Source organism: Danio rerio, chromosome 20, assembly GCF_049306965.1.
Source record: "Danio rerio strain Tuebingen ecotype United States chromosome 20, GRCz12tu, whole genome shotgun sequence".
NCBI lineage: Eukaryota > Metazoa > Chordata > Actinopteri > Cypriniformes > Danionidae > Danio > Danio rerio.
The window spans coordinates 2,499,895-2,517,500 of record NC_133195.1 but is presented as its reverse complement, the minus strand read 5'-3'; the positions used below and the strand labels follow the sequence as shown (position 1 = coordinate 2,517,500).

Sequence of the window (17,606 nt, the reverse complement as noted above, 5' to 3'; positions counted from 1 at the left end):
ACCAATAAAATCGCTCTCTTCAGCCGACGGGAGGCAACGAGCTTTGATGTTAACCCAATGTAAAACCCTAAACACACTCACTGCACCCACACCCAGTATAAAGCTACAGGTCATTTCATTCAGACGCTCTTTATTTGAACAGAACAGACCCATGATGTCAACATAACTCCCATAATGCAGCTGGCTCTGTAGTATTTGCTGAAGATCAGAGAAATCAAACACAGCATCCACCCTCATCACACACACACACTCACCTGTCTGCGTAGTCTGGGAGCTCGTGACAGCTTGAGCAGTGTCAGGTGGGGTTTGAAGGCTGTGTCGTCTGCAGATGTGATGCCGCGCTCCTCAAACGCCTTCCTCACGCTCTCTGTGCGAGACAACAACATCACTGATGCATTCTGGGACAGTCTATTTACAGCCCAGACTGCACGCCGTCCTCAGTGTAAGACAAGAACATAATCGATACAGAGATGATGCTAACCGTCAGGACATTAGCAGAGACACACACACACTCTCTACAGTACGGACTCTCACACACTCCAAGACCAAACCTCAATGCTAATCGCTCCCGAAAAAGTTCACTCGTTCATTTTCCCTCGCCTTAGTCCCTTTATTTATCAGGGGTCGCCACAGCAGAATGAACCGCTAACTATTCCAGCATATGTTTTACACAGCAGATGTCCATCCAGTAGCAACCCAGTACTGTGAATACACACTCATTCACACAAATACACTACGGCCAATTTAGCTAATCAATTCACCCATATCTCATGTGTTTGGACTAAAACCGGAGCACCTCGAGGAAACCCACGCCAACACTGGGAGAACATGCAAACTCCACACAGAAATGCCAGCCAGGACTCGAACCAATGACTTTCTTGCTGTTCTAAAGTGTACCTGCTATCAGCGCCAGTGTATTCAGGTGTTCCCCTTCTGCGATCCGGACAAAATACACTTCCTGTCTGAAGTGTCCGATTCCACAGAAGGGCAGGACGAGTCTGCGGCCCGACAGCAGAGCATTCAGAGGAGACTCCAGCTCAGAGAGAGTAGAGGCAGCACTGCACACACACACACACACACACACACACACACACACACACACACACACACACACACACACACACACACACACACACACACACACACACACACACACACACACACACACACTAGTCAGGGTTTGTGTTCTTTTGTCAAACACAGCATGTTCTGTTTAATCAGATGATGACGGCGAGGCTGTGGTGAATCTACAGGTAAACGTGTAAATACAGTTAGGTTTATAAATATTTAGGCATCGACACAAATCTAATATTTTTGGCTCCATGCACCAACACAATAGATTTGAAACGAAACAACTGCAGACTGTCCGCTTTAATTTGAGGGTATTTACATTCAAATCAGGTGAACGCTGCGGGAATGACAACAGTTTGCATGTGTGCCTCCCACTTGTTAAGGGACCCAAAATAATTGGACAGAATAATAATCATAAATTAAAGTTTCACTTTTGAATACTTGGTTGCAAATCCTTTGCAGTCAGAAGTCTGGAGCACATAGACATCACCAGACACTGTTTTTTATTCTGGTGGTGCTCTACCAGACCTCTACTGCAACTGTCTTTAGCTCCCGCTTGTCTTTTTTTTTGTAGTACAGTTAGCGATAGAATTAGAGAGGCAATTGCAGATTAGGAAGAAAAGTGAAGACTAAATAGTTGAGTTTTTAGTCGTTTCTTGAAGACAGCGAGTGACTCTGCTGTTCTGATGCAGTTAGGGAGTTCATTCCACTAACTGGGCAGGTTGAACGCGAGAGTTCGGGAAAGTGATTTCTTCCCTCTTTGGGATGGAACCACGAGGCGACGTTCATTCACAGAACGCAAGTTTCTGGAGGGCACATACATCTGCAGAAGTGAGAGCAGATAAGAAGCAGCAAAGCCAGAAGTCGCTTTGTAAGCAAACATCAGAGCTTTGAATTTGATGCGAGCAGCAACTGGCAGCCAGTGCAAACGGATGAGCAGCGGAGTGACATGTGCTCTTTTAGGTTCTTTAAGATTACTCGTGCTGCTGCGTTCTGGAGCAGATGAAGAGGTTTGATAGAGTTAGCTGGAAGACCGGCTAGTAGAGAGTTGCAATAGTCCAGTCTGGAGAGAACAAGAGCTTGAATAAGCAGTTGAGCTGCATGTTCAGATAGGAAGTGTCGGACCTTTCTGATGTTAGAGGGTGCGAATCTGCAAGATCGAGCATAGACATCGAGAAAAAATGTAAGTTGACAGTCTGCAGTTAAAGCATACATTGTTCATTCCATTCCAAATCCATTGTGTTGGTGTATATCACCAACATTGTGTTCATGTATGGACCTAACTGTAACTCTTGAACGTCTACAGCACAGGTGTCAAACTCAGTTCCAAAAGGGCCGCAGCTCTGCACAGTTTAGTTCCAACCCTAATTAAACACATCTGATCAAACTAATTGAGTCCTTCAGGCTTGTTTGAAACCTACAGGTAGGTGTGTTGGAGCAGGGTTGGAACTAAACTGTGCAGGGCTTCAGCCCTCCAGGAATTGAGTTTGACACCCCTGGTCTACAGTTATTCTTGACCGTCACACAACAGTCATCAAAGACCTGAAGAGTTTCTCATTGAGATCAGCTCTGTGATATTAGAGAGATCTGCAATTAGTTTAAAAACTGACTTAACCTCCAAGGGCTTGAGTGTCCACATACGTGGACAGCACATTTCAGCTCTTAAGTGGCTATTTAAAATACTTTCAATGTTTTATATTTTGCTACAGACATGCAGTGTCGTCCTGCAACGGTTTTGCAGCATATGAAATGTCCCAAACTCTATTTTTAACTGTGCAAAATGGGCAAAAATGTTAGTTTTTTTCTCTCGGATAGTCAAAACGTGTTCAAAAAATCTGTCTATGTTATTTATGCATTAAAAAGCAGTCAGGAAAAAGTGTTTTATATAAATTCGAACGACAAGTCCACATACATGGACATCATTTCCCTCTAAATGTACATCATATCAAAAGATGACACTTAGGTTTTATTCTAATTCAGTTCCAATAAGCCCAAATAGCAAAGAGAAATAAAAAATGCATGTAAAAAACACCTTGGGCCTTAAGAGGTTAAAGACCATCAATAAATAATCATGCCCATCAATAATAAATCAAACACACTTCTCTTTTAGGTAAATTGCTGATGTGTGGCTTTAATCATCAGTAGAGGTATGTGTAGTGTGTGTGTGTGTGTGTCTTACAGGTCCACCTGGTCCTGTGTGCTCAGGTGAGTCACCAGTAGCGTGATGTGTAGTGTGTCCACAGGTATGAGCGCCCGCGACAGACGACTGTCCTTCATCAAAACCTGCTTCTGCACGTCCTCCACTGCCTGCTTGATCTGACACACACACACACACACACACACACACACACACACACACACACACACACGCACGCACACACATGCACGCACGCACACACACACACACACGTTTGTTTTTGTTAAAAGTGGGGACATTACATAGGTTCCCATTCATTTTATACAGTCCAAACCTTATATTATATTGCCCTCACCCCACCCTACCCCTAAACCCAACCATCACAGGAGACTATGTGCAGCTTTACTCTCTAATTAAACTCATCCGTTGTGATTTATAAGCATTTTGAGAAACGAGGACGTCACCAATGTCCTCATATTTCACCTCCTTTTTGTAGTACCTGTGTCATACCCATGCCATTATACAGATTTGTGTCCTGATATGTCACAAAAACACGTACACGCACACACTGTATTGTTACACAAAGGCGACCTATTATGCAAAAATCACTTTTATAAGGGGTTTAAACAGTTGTGTGTCAGCCGTGTGTGAATATAAGCAGCTTCTACTGGTAAACATAAATTAATTGTATTCTTTATGATCAGACTTAATAAAAACTGCAGAAACACTTTGATTGACATTCTCCCTTTGTAAGAGTCATCAAAGGGGGAAAGCCCCGCCCACTAGTGACTATCACTCCCACATTAGCATAAGACAGTGGTTCTGAAACTTTTTTCACCAAGTACCACCATAATGACCAGTAATGAAATAAAGCAGTGAGGTTGGTCAAATTAAGCAGCTACAGCACTGCACAGTTCAAAAACAAGCCACAATCATATTTATAGAATTTTCGATAGATTTTAAAATATATCTTGCATGTTCATATGATGTACTTTTTGAAATCTAAACATTATCTTGTATGTAGATTGCTAGGAAACCTGTTTTTCTCAGAGGATGTTAAGCTGACAACATTGCTGCACTCTAATATGACCTCTGTTAATGGAGAAAATTAAGACGCACGGCAGTGTTTGGGTGTTCTGTGTTTGAGATAATTAGTCTAACAAAGTTATATTCCATATAAAATATGAAGCTGATCAGTTGATTCTTGTCACGTGACTCGCGGTGCGGCATTCTAAAAAGTTAAGATGTTTTCAACTGGGCATGCCTGGAATACGTGAGCGCGTTGTGCTGCAGTTCTAACTCATTTTCTTGCCTGAGGGTTAAATTTTGACGCTCAACTGACCGAGATGTAACAAGAGAATACGGTCATTTTTTAAAATTGTATTAATTTTTTCTTTTATTACTCAGTGATTCCTTCGCGTACCACTAGAAGTAAGCCTGCATACCACTAGTGGTACACGTACCAAAGTTTGAGAACCATAAGCATAAGACCTTAGTCCACTATGCTACTATGCTGACACACAGGCATTTGTAGCTCCTCCCTCTTCTGAAAAAGGGCACAATCTCATTTGCATTTAAAGCGACAGACACCAAAAGGCCACAATAAGGATCAAATCCTAAAAGGGGCAGTTTCAAGGCAAGGCAAGGCAAGTTTATTTATATAGCTCATTTCATACACAATGGCAATTCAAAGTGCTTTACATAAACAAGAATAAAAGAAACAAGTAAAATAAAAATAAAAACAAATAATAAAAATGCATCAAAACAAAACAAAACATAAAAACAGGTCAAATGTGATATAAAAGAATGAAGAAGAAGAGAAAAACATGATAGTGCAATCTGTCGGACGCAGCACAGTGCTCATTCAGTAAAGGCACAGCTAAACAGATGTGTTTTCAGTCTTGATTTGAATGTGCCTAATGTTGGAGCACATCTGATCATTTCTGGAAGCTGATTCCAGCAGTGAGGGGCGTAGTGGCTGAAGGCTGATTCACCCTGCTTTGACTGAACTCTTGGAACTTCTAGTTTATATGATGCTAATGATCTGAGTGATCTGTTAGGTTTGTATTCAGTGAGCATATCTGTAATGTATTTAGGTCCTAGGCCATTTAGTGATTTATAGACCAGTAATAATACTTTAAAATCTATTCTGAATGTAACTGGGAGCCAGTGTAGAGACCTGAGGACAGGTGTGATGTGCTCTGATTTTCTGGTTCTGGTCAGAATTCTGGCTGCAGCGTTCTGTATGAGCTGCAACTGTCTGACTGTCTTTTTAGGAAGACCAGTGAGGAGTCCATTACAGTAATCCACCCTGCTGCTGATAAAAGCATGAACAAGTTTCTCTAAATCTTCACTAGAAACAAAGCATCTGATTCTTGCTATGTTTTTGAGATGATAGTATGCTGATTTACTGACTGCTTTGACATGACTGTTGAAACTCAGACTGTTTCAGAGAGTTATTAAACATTATTTGTGTGGTGCTTTGAGCTGAAACTTCAATACACACTCTATGGACACCAGAGACTTTTTTGCAACTAAGGTCAACAAAGTGATAATACCATTTGTGATTATTTATGGTATAATTTGAATTATAAAATTTCTAGGTATTTGTTTTTCCTACTATGGAAGTCAGTGGTTTCAGGTTTTGAGCATTCTTTAAAATATCTTCTTTTGTGTTCAAATGAAGAAAGGAACTCATCAAAGTTTAGAGTCATTTAAGGGTGAGTCAAGTTTAATTTCTGGCTGAACTACCCCTTTATGAAACAGCAGTGAATGTGCAACAGTTTAAGTGTTTTACCTGTGGGTTTGTGATCGGCACAGACACAAAGTAGTTTGGCCGAGTCGTCTCTTTCTTCTTCCTCTCAGCGTCCTCTTCCTCAGCCTTCACCCCTCTCTTACGCTTCTTCTTCTTCACGCTGCTTTCTGTGCCTGAAAAACACAAACATTCAGCCATTTAAAAAGCCATTAAAAAGTACACAGTCAAACAGGAATTGTGCACTATTTATAGTAGACTAAGCCAATGTGTGTAAACAAAGTGATCATGTGACCCCTTAAAGGGCAAGTTTACCCAAAAATATTATTTACTCACACTCAAGTGAATTTAAAAGGTTGGAATAAAATAAAATTAAACAAAAATTGTGAAAGCTTTTATCACGATGTTGACCAAAGCTGCAAAAAAAGACTACTTTAAAAGTGCTGAGTGAGATTCAGAGACTGAAACAGGTCTATATAATGGAAAAAATGACTGCATGTCTACAAATGAAGACTGATATTTCTCTGAAGAGGTGGAAAAGTATTATGACATCTTTAGATATGTATATTTACTTATCTTTACTTATCATCACTGTAATTGGATGTAACTACAATGCAACACAATGTAACTTGATGTACAAATGTATCTCCTGTGAAGTAATTATGATGGCAATACTTTTTATTTTTTATTATTATTTTTTTATTGATTTTCTTTATTTATTTATTTATTTAATTATTATTATTATTATTATTTAATCATTATTATTTTTATTTATTTTATGTATCCCCTCGTGTCTGAGGGGAAAAACTGTTGGGGAAGGGAGAAAAAAATATATTGCTTAAATAAAAAGTAAAAAAAAAAAAAGTGCTGTATGTAAGTTTTTAATTTCTAAAGCATAAAAAACATAAAATGTTAACAGATATTTCAGAAACATGCTAAGTGAACATTCTTGTTTATCTGAAAAACAAATGCTGAAGTCAAATATTCTGCTTTGAACATGTGCGTTTTGTGCCTGAACGGCTGTCTTTGTTTTGATCTCCATAACCCGCACAATGGCAGTTTAGCCAATTATATTTCAGCAGCCGGGTTGCCAGCGTATTTCATTCATTCAGTTAGAAAGACTCTTAAAGAATGCGTCCATGACGAAATGCAACATCGGATGGACACTAGAAGCCTCCGAAATGAGAAGCAGATTCAGAGTTGAGAAGCAGATTCAGTGCTTTGTTTCCATCCAAAAATGCGAATGAACTTTATGGGCAAAACTGGAATATCGCATAAGAGACGTGCGAATAAAGCAGCATTTCCATCCAACGAGTCAAAGCTAACAAAATCGTCACTTCCTGGTTAATTGGTGCCAAATATCAACAGTAAAAATGTAATTTGCTGCAGTAGCACAAGCTCTGTTAATCTTGTCTTCATTTAATAAATGACTTGAGCCTCAGAAGACTTGAGCCTAAGTAAAGCATCCACTGCGTGAAACATGTGGTGGATAAGTTGGCGGTTCATTCCGCTGTGGCAACCCCGGATTAATAAAGGGACTAAGCCGAAAAGAAAATGAATGAATGAATGAATTAACAATAGCGATGCAGTGGCGGAGTAGGTAGTGCTGTCGCCTCACAGCAAGAAGGTCACTGGTTCGAATCTCGGCTCAGTTGGCATTTCTGTGTGGAGTTTGCATGTTCTCCCTGCGTTCGCGTGGGTTTCCTCCGGGTGCTCCGGTTTACCCCACAGTCCAAAGACATGCGGTACAGGTGAATTGGGTAGGCTAAATTGTCAGTAGTGTATGAGTGTGAATGGGTGTGTATGGGTGTTTCCCAGAGATGGATTGCGGCTGGAAGGGCATCCGCTGCGTGAAACGTGCTGTATAAGTTGGTGGTTCGTTCCGCTGTGGCAACCCCGGATTAATAAAGGGACTAAGCAGAAAAGAAAATCAATGAATGAATTAACAGTGGTTTGTTTTGTACAAATGAATATTGCTAAAGAGGGCTAATAATATTGACCTAATATATTCAACAGTACATCTTGTTTGAGTAAGAACAAGTGGAGGACAAGTATTGTGAATTTTTTGTTTTTTATTTTGGGGTGAACTGTCCCTTTAAAGACAGTCAGCATGAAACTCAAGATCTGAAGTCCTGCCGGAGCACATGATCACCAGGATTTTAATCAAACATCTGCATGAAATCAGCAACAGTGGGATGTTCAGTAGCAAGGCTGTAAATCTAAATGTTGGTGCTATTGGGAAGCGAACGCTGACAAACAAGCGTTTCTGAACTGTTTGGGAGAGACGCCGCAAACAAGAAACCCGAAAAGCGGCACACAAATGTTTTATTCATAGCGTGTAGCCAGCTGGGGCATTTGAATGCAGGAGCAGCTGCGGTGCTAGGCTGATCCACGCTGCGCTTGGCAAGCGAATATCGTCTCTCTCTTAGCGGCCGCTCACACCGGGATGATTCCCGCTCCGGGACGATGAAGACAGGAGCCCACGACACACTCTGACAGGTAGGACATGCTCGGGTTTCATTTTCTTGCTGCAATTAATTGCTGACGCCTTTATACATAAGTGTGCTGTACAAACCACCTGCAAACACACTCCTTCATCGCTTATACAGATGCTTGCACCAGTTTTGCACCACACACTTTCTTACAATCACTACATATCTATAAAGAACACTGTGCATTCCTGACTGTGCCTCACACAGGTGAGTGGGCTTGACAGACTACCTGTAAAAGCAAAAAACACACTCCTTCACCACTTTAACAAATGCTTGCACCAGTTTACCACATTTGACAATCAATAATTCATTCATTTTCCTTCAGCTTAGTCCTTTATATATCAGGGGTCGCCACAGCGGAATGAACCGCAAACTTGTCCAGCATATATAATACACATCTGAACCTCTTTTGCATAATATTGTTCTGCTTTATGTAAAATTACTTGTATAGTCTGTCTCAGGTTGCGTGTATAGTTTAGCGTTTAAAGTATACACTCACCGGCCACTTTATTAGGTACACCTTATTAGTACCGGGTTGGACCCCTTTTGCCTTATTATTTATTTTATCAATGATTTGTTCTGTAGCCAATCGAAAAACAAATGTTCTTTAAGGGGGCTAATAATATTGACCTTACAATGGTATTAAAACTGTTTAACTGCTTTTATTCTAGCCTAAATAAAACAAATGAGACTTTCTCCAGAAGAAAAATATTATAGGAAATACTGTGAGACATTCTTTGCTCTGCTAAATATCCAAAAGTGTCTAAAAACATTTGAAAACATATTTAAAAAGTAAGTTAAATCCCTGAGGGGCAAACAATTTTGATTGTATTTTGAATTATTGAGTGTATGGTCATGTGTAAACCCACCTCCCAGCTCTGCGTCTGCAAAGGGAAGCTCTGACAGCAGATTTTCAGACTCCTGACCCTTCTGCTTGCTCTCGGACGCTTTCTTGGGCCCTTTCTTTGCTTTCTTCTCCTTCTTGAGCGCTATAAAGAGCAGAGATGAAGAGCACATGAGGACATGAGACTGACATTACTGCCACTTTTATGATAAATGATAATATAGACTTAGTGTGTGTGTGTGTGTGTGTGTTTGTGTGTGTGGTGCATGCAGATAACACATTAATGCAGGGTTACCATGTAGATCAACCACACAATATTTAAATACTGAAATACTGAATGAAAAGTACAGTGACAATGACATAGTTTATGGAAAATATACAATTATACTGAAATATTGAATTTAATATTTCAGTAAGACTGAAATATTGAAACACTTTTTGGGTGGAAAAAACGTATAAATTTAATATTTTAAGGGAAATACTGAATAAACATGTTTTTATACACCACGGATTGGACTGTTTGGCGCCATCTTGTGTCCAAATAAAGTGCAGGTTAGTGTATACTCCATCAGCTGTTTTAGTGTCTGTCAGCTTTGTGTTTTTGACTGTTTGTCTTCATCTTGTGTCTGAATTATGCGCAGGTTAGTGTATACTCCATCAGCTGTTTTCATTTCTGCTAGATTTGCGTTTAAAGAATAAAGTATTACAGCTCAGAACAATATATTGTGCCTAATCTTCATGTCTTTATGGAATTTGCAAAATAAATAGATTACTTAGCTTGTTTAAAAGACAAACTCGCTTAATTTTGACTCATTATTTCTGAAAACTTGAAAACATTTGCTTCTTGATTTAAGGAGTTGTATATATTTTGACTAGAAACAAAGTGAGATTTAGAATTATGGCTTTACTTATTATTACAGTGCAACATAAAAACACCAGGAGATTTCTTCCCTGCTAGTAAAAGTTGATATTTCCAATAATTTTTCACCACAGTGACCCATGGGTGTATTTATTTGGATTAATTATTTGCATCAACTTTCCTTGTTCAATCAGACCTACAACCAAACTTTCTAAAACAAAATCACTTCAATCAGAAAAAGTGACTCTTCTGAAAAGAAATGCAATTTGCTGCAGCTGTATCAAGTCATTAATAAATTATTAGTAGTTTTATTAATTGGGGTAAACTTGGTTTTATATTTGCCCATTTGGACTTTCTACTTGATAATATAATTTTAGAAATTCTAAATAGGCAAATCATAAAATCAGTCAATGACTATCACAGTATACCATGGTTTACGATCAATTAAATAGTGCTAATGTTGTTTTAAAGTCATACTTGCACGCTATTACAGACCAAATATTCAATACCCCATGGTAAACTATATAGGGAGCGTGTCACTCAACAATTGTGTGATTATAAACCAACTCTACCTCAATGTATTATGATATGTAGGCTGTTAATCAATTGGGCTATGTATTGTTGAAGTGAAAGCTGGAATTAAGCACATGTAGTGTGCACACTTCTTAGTACTGATTTCTAAACTCTTGTTACATTCTGTAGCTGTGCTCTAGCATGAATATGTATTCAAGGCACATAATATTAGTACAAATTACATGCTTTATGTATCCCGTTATTACTGTTAATAATAATAATAATAATAATAATAATAACGTAACTTACTCTTGCTCTTCTGTTGTTTAGTGCACTTATCTGCTGTAGTGCAGACAGTAGTATTGTTGTTGTTGTCCTCCATGTTAAACGGCACACTCAGTAAGCACTTGCTCTGATTTGACTGGCAGAACACACGTGCATTCACCTTCCTGCACTCAGTCACTACTGAGGGCACGTCAGTATTAAACACCCTCCACAGGCGCACTAGCGGTTGAGCGCGCAAAAAATGGCGACTGATCATCTCCAGCCCAAACACTAGTAACTAGTGCTGGCAGTGTGACGACGTCGCGGTATTGTGAGCGTTATTCGTGCTCTTGGTCTTATAAAACAGTGCTGTTTACCTCGCTAAGCGAAATATATTGTACTCCGACAGTGTTTACAACAGCCCCAACATAACAACACGACACACATGGGGAACGGGAAGTCGGAGGGGACATGTGGTACACGAGAAGAAAGCGTTCCGAAAAATAAGGGTGACGTTAATGTTTTGAAGCGAGTTTTAAAACTTGGCTGAAGCGTCTGTCGTGTACACGCTTGGTTTGTAGTTCGAGTATCTTTAGTGGAACATAAAATGACATGTTTTTTAATGATGTACACTGGTATTTTCCATTTTAAATAAGAGTCTGTCAAGTATGGAAGCCTAAAACATACTATATGATATGATACAGCTTTATTGTCAAACTTTTTTTGCAAAACAACTTATTACATACTCTTACAAAGGGACAGGTTGTGTTTCTGGTTAAAGTTTAAACTTATAGCTGATAATCTATACCAATAATAAACCTGTTTTTGGCCCAGTTCAGAGCCAGTTAAGTGTGATAAATTGGCTGAGATTCCCATGTGTGGTCCTTGTCTTTAATCCAGTTATAGGCCACTTCAGGACTGCCGTTCTTTATATGCCATTTACAATATAGGTAAAATATATTACTTGGGTAAGGTTTATTGTACGTTTCAGATGACAAATCCACTAGAGGGTGCTGTCTACATTTTTGTAAATCTGAAATAGGCCATTTAGGCTACATTTTGTGAATCTCAAATGAGTTACTTAATGTGCATTTTATTTTTTGTTTCAGTCGACAAATCTACTAGATGGCGCTGTCTACATTTTTGTAAATCTGAAATAGGCCATTTAGGCTATGTTTTGTTGTATGTTTCATGTTACAAATCCACTAGAGGGCACTGTCTGCATTTTTATGAATTTGAAATATGTTACTTAGAGTATGTTTTATTGTACATTTCAGATGGCAAATCCACCAGAGGATATTTTGTTTACATTTTGCAAATGTCAAATACGTTACTTAGAGTGCATTTTATTGCATGTTTCAGACGCCAATCCTAATAGAGGTTACTGTCTACATTTTTGTAAATCTGAAATAGGTTATTTAGTCTATGTTTTGTTGTATGTTTTATGTCACAAATCCACTAGAGGACGCTGTCTACATTTTGCAAATCTCAAGTGCGTTACTCAGTGTGCATTTTATTTTATTCTTTACATGACAAATGCACTAGAGGGCGCTGTCTACATTTTGTGAATATGAAATACGTTACTTAGAGTGCATTTTATTGCATGTTTCAGATGACAAATGTACTAGAGGGCACTGTCTACATTTTGCAAATCTGAAATATATTGCTTAGGGTGCATTTTGATTGTACGTTTCAGATGACAAATCCACCAGAAGACATCCTACATTTTGCAAATCTCAAATACATTATTTTGCGAGCATTTTATCGTTCGTTTCAGATGAAAATCCATTAGAGCGTGCTGTTTACTTTTTTCAAATCCAAAACATGTTACTTAGGGTACGTTTTGCTGTATGTTTCAGATGACAATCCACCAGAGGTTGCTTTCTTCACTTTGCAAACCTTAACTATGGCTGCGTCCGAAACCGCATACTTCCATACTATATAGTACGCTAAAATCAGTATGCGAGCCGAGTAGTATGTTCGAATTCATAGAATTCGAAAATCAGTATGCGAGAAGTACCCAGATGACTTACTATTTCTGGCGAGATTCTGAAGTGCGCATCCCATGCACGCTGCGCTATCCCATAATGCCCTGTGAGAGAATTCATGAATGGAAGTGAGGCGACGCAACTGACGCAGGTAGGTCACGTGACCATGACAAAATGTTGGATGTAGTACGTCCGAATTCCATTCATACTTTTCACATTCATACGGCCGAGTAGTACGTTTAAATTCAAATGCAGTACCTACTGAGTTGTAGGCGGTTTCGGACGCAGCCTATGTTACTTAGAGTGAATTTTATTGTATGTTTCAGACGACTAATCCACTAGAGGGCGCTGTCTACATTTTGTGAATCTCAAATATGTTACTCAGAATGCATTTTATTGTACGTTTCAGATGATTAATCTGCTGTAGGGAACTGTCTATGTTTTGTGAATCTGGAATATTTTATTTAGGGTACCTTGTTTTGTACGTTTCAGATGAAATTGTCATTTTTGGTGAACTATCCTTTTAAAGATTCTTGAGCAAGCACCACTATATCCAGACGTTCAGCCATTTGATAAACAGAAAAACAACAGAAATGCTTTCAGAAGAGCACAAAGACATTAACAGAAACTTGTCTACATGCTTATTTAGATCTGTAATGCTGTCTGTGAAAGCTCTTCTTCTATTGACTGATTATTTCCACTTCCACAAATGCGGTGGGCAGAAGTACAGTCTGATGTTCTGATAGAGCCTGTATTGTTGTGCATTATCGGCTGTGTTCAGCTTCTCGCTCACACCCTCGTTTGTTTTCTGTAACTCTAGACCAGCGCTTGGGTTTCAGGCTGCGGAGGGCGCGAGTCGTGAACTGGGACAGCAAACAGGTGTAAAGAAGGTGATCCCGCGGCTGGTGTCCTGATGTTTACCTGAGATCTGCAGTCTGAGGTGGGTTTAACGGGGTCATGGCTTCAGTTTCACACTATTGTCTGTAATGAATGTGCTGTTTGCTGCAGAACAAAGATAGAAAAACCTTTTTCTTTAGTACCAACAACCGATTACAGAGCTTCAGTTCTGTGTCTGCTGTTTTTTTTTTTTCAGAGCTAATATTTAAGGAAAGTCTTGATTGTCATGTGACGCTTTCAGACTGGATAACCACACACTCTCAGCTTTATTTTAATGCTGTAAAGGATGTGTAATAACATATTTTGTTACTTTTTATTATATTAATTCCACTCTACAGTTTAACAAAGACACTTTTGTTGACGTTTTAGTAGTTTAAACCCAGATAGCATACGAATGTGGGCCACTTTAGGCAGTTATGCGGCACTGGTGGTCTTCCTTCGGTCCAGATAAAATGAATGTGAGCCTGAAGTGGCCCATCTGTACAATGGGAAAGGGGAACCAAAGATTCAAATTCATATATGGGCCATTTAATGTAAAGATTTATCTGAATTTCTGAATGTGAGCCTAATGTGGCCCATGTGAAAAATGATCAGTTCGGCTCAAATGATGGAGGACAAATGTGGGCCACAGTTGGCAATAATGTAGCATAGTCATTTAAGGGTAATCTGGGTCTAAACCTAAAGTGGCCCACACGTGTTAAAGTGGTCCTAAAACATATGTTTTGGCAAATATTTGGCACAGTAAGCTCTGGCTAATGCTACTGTGAGCCTAAAGTGGCCCAGAGAAAATATGGCAGTTCATTACCAGGCCTTTGTACCATCATTTACAACACCAACCCTGACAATATAGCACTTTAAACTAACTAACTACACTTTGTTAACAAAAGTCATTTTTTCAACATTTAAAATTTTAAGGTCAAGATCCCATTATGCAATTCTTACATATAAATGATCCATTAATCCCTGTTAAACACCCTTAACTTATGGATATTTTTTACTGTGCATCTACAGTTGAAAGCAGAAGTTTACATACGCTGTAGAAAAAGGCACATAACCATTTAAAAAAAAAGTCAGATGTTAATGTGACTAAACTTTTTCTCTTTTAGGTGAGTTAGGATTATCAGATGTGTTTCTGTTCTGCTTTATAGCGGAATAATGAGAGAGAGATTTCTTTGAGAAATTGTTAAAACTTTTCTTGAAAGTCAAGTTTACACACAATAAGATTATTCTGCCTCTGGAAAAGCTCAGATGATGGGGTCAAGGTTTTGGAAGTTTCTGATTGGCTAATTAACAACATTTGAGTTAATGTGAGGCAAAACTGTAGAATAGTATTAAAGGAAAAGCTCAAACACACTGCTTCCTTGTGTGACAATATGGGGAAATCAACAAGCCAGAATCAACAACAAAGTCAGATTACCATTAGCTGAATCACACTGGAAAGAGACTCATGTTTGGAGACATGTGCTGTGCTCTGATGGAGCTAAGATTGAACTGTTTGGCCATAATGAGCAGTGTTACATTTGGAGGACAAATGGGAAAGCTTACAAGCCTAGAACACCATCCCAACTGTGAAGTATGGGGGCGGCAGCATCATGTTGAGGGGCTGTTTTTCTGCAGGAGGGACGGGTCCACTTCACAGCATAGATGGCATCATGAAGGAAGAACATTATGGAGAAATACTGAAGCAACATCTCAAGACATCAGCCAGGAAATTAAAACTTGACCACAAATTAGTCTTCCAAGCAGACCATGACCCTCAGCACACTGCCAAATTAGTTCAAATGTGCTTTAAGGACAACAGAGGGAATGTTTTGGAGTGGCCATCACAAAGCCCTGATCTCAATCCTATAGAAAATGTGTGGGCAGAGTTGAAAAAGCTTGTGCGAGCAAGACAACCTACAAATCTGACTCGGTTACAGCAATTCTGTCAGAAGGAATGGGCCAAAATTCCAGCAAACTATTCTGAGAAGCTTGTGGAAGGAGACCCAAAATATTTTACCAAAGTTATACAGTTTAAAAGCAAAGCTAAATAAAAATACCAAGGAAATGTGTGTAAACTTTTGACTGTCTAGAAATTATTATTAATTATTATTCTGGCATTTAGCAAATGTAAATCATTTAGGTAATCCTAACAGATCTAAAATAGTAAACGTTTAGTTTGATTTACCATCAGACATTTTTAAAAAAACTGGTTATTCCTTTTATTAGAGTGTGTGTAAACTTCTGGTGTCAACTGTATGAATAAGTCTAATGAGAACAGTCGAACAACTGATTACAATTTACTGATTATATGCGGTGGTCCAGTAGGTAGTTCAGTAGGCTGGTTCGAGCCTCGGCTGGCTCAGTTGCCATTTCTGTGTGGAGTTTGCATGTTCTCCCTGCCTTTGCGTGGGTTTCCTCCGGGTGCTCCGGTTTCCCCCACAGTCCAAAGACATGCGGTACAGGTGAATTGGGTAGGCTAAATTGTCCGTAGTGTATGAGTGTGAATGAGAGTGTATGGATGTTCCCCAAAGATGTGGCTGAAAGGGCATCCCCTGCGAAAAATGTGTTCTGGATAAGTTGGCGGTTCATTCTGCTGTGGCAACCCCTGATTAATAAAGGCACTAAGCCGAAAAGAAAATGAATGAATGAATGTTGTCATGTTGAAAACGATCCTGTTCACATATAAACAATACCTGTTCTCTTCCTGTCAGTAGCTTAATGGTTTAATCCTGTGTACAGTGTGTGTGTGTGTGTGTGTGTTCCTGTGTACAGTGTGTGACTGAGGCCAAACTTAGCATCAAGAGGCTTTGACAGCATCACAGTCACTGTATCCTCTCTCCATCACAAATCCCCATTAACATTAACCCTGTGTGCGTGCACTGTTCAGGCGTCCCCTCAGCAGCGCTCTATCTTTATCCCGCAGGCTTTAATTATCCCACTCTGAACTGAACCTTCACCTGTCGAGTCAGAAACAGCCTTCGCTTTCGAGATCTCTCTGTGTGTGTGTGTGTGTTTGGTTGGAGGTGTGTGGGCCAGGTGGAGGATTGTGATAAATCTTGTGCTGTAATCCTGTGTGAAATCTGTACAGTCATGCTCTGGGCTTTCAGCAGAAACGTCAGCGCTCGCCGCCGGAAACACACACTGTAGAGCAGAAGAAGAAGAAGAGGAAGAAGAAGAAGAGGAGGAGACACAGAAGAAGAAGAGGAGAAACAGACAGACAGCATCCATTACTGGAGAACACAGAGAGAGAGAGAGCAGAGCACAGGTACACACACGTACACACACACTCACACACACACACACACGTGTACACAGACACCAGCACACACACATATACGCACTTTTATGTACACACACAGGTAAATACACACACATACAGGTACACACACACACACACACACACAGAGAGAGAGAGAGGTATAACAACTACTCTCGCATTTATACACAGGTTTTCACACACACACACACACACACACACACACACACACACACACACACACACACACACACACACACACAGACATACTCATATACTCAGACACACACATATACACACACACACACACACACACACACACACACACACACACACACACACACACACACACACAGATATACACACAACAAATATGTGTACACACACACACACAAATATTGTATATACATACACACACACACACACACACACACACACACACACACATAGATACAACTAGACACCCACGCATGCATAGGTATTCACACACACAGGTATAGGCATACACAGGTATACACACACACAGGTATACACACACACACACACACACA

At 39.6% G+C, this 17,606-nt stretch overlaps 1 protein-coding gene and 1 long non-coding RNA gene across 5 annotated transcripts in view; one reads left to right on the top strand and one right to left on the bottom strand.

Annotated features, from left to right (window-relative positions):
* akap7 (A-kinase anchoring protein 7) overlaps positions 1 to 11,379 on the bottom strand; it is a 62,461-nt gene extending 51,082 nt beyond the window's left edge. For all 4 annotated transcript variants that reach the window (XR_012396289.1, XM_073934029.1, XM_073934030.1 and 1 more), the window contains exons 1-6: positions 10,978 to 11,379; positions 9,322 to 9,441; positions 6,006 to 6,136; positions 3,251 to 3,387; positions 898 to 1,058; positions 255 to 367 (exon numbers count right to left, since the gene is read on the bottom strand). Coding sequence is in view for 3 of the 4 variants with exons in the window: in XM_073934029.1 (XP_073790130.1) it covers positions 255 to 367; positions 898 to 1,058; positions 3,251 to 3,387; positions 6,006 to 6,136; positions 9,322 to 9,441; positions 10,978 to 11,209 (894 nt within the window). In the remaining variant the exon portion in view is untranslated. The remainder of the gene's footprint in view (positions 1 to 254; positions 368 to 897; positions 1,059 to 3,250; positions 3,388 to 6,005; positions 6,137 to 9,321; positions 9,442 to 10,977) is intronic.
* On the top strand, positions 8,122 to 16,822 carry LOC101885084 (uncharacterized). The gene is made up of 3 exons (XR_012396293.1): positions 8,122 to 8,459; positions 13,741 to 14,893; positions 14,984 to 16,822. It is a non-coding gene; the product is annotated as an uncharacterized lncRNA (long non-coding RNA).
* Positions 16,823 to 17,606: the final 784 nt, after the last annotated feature.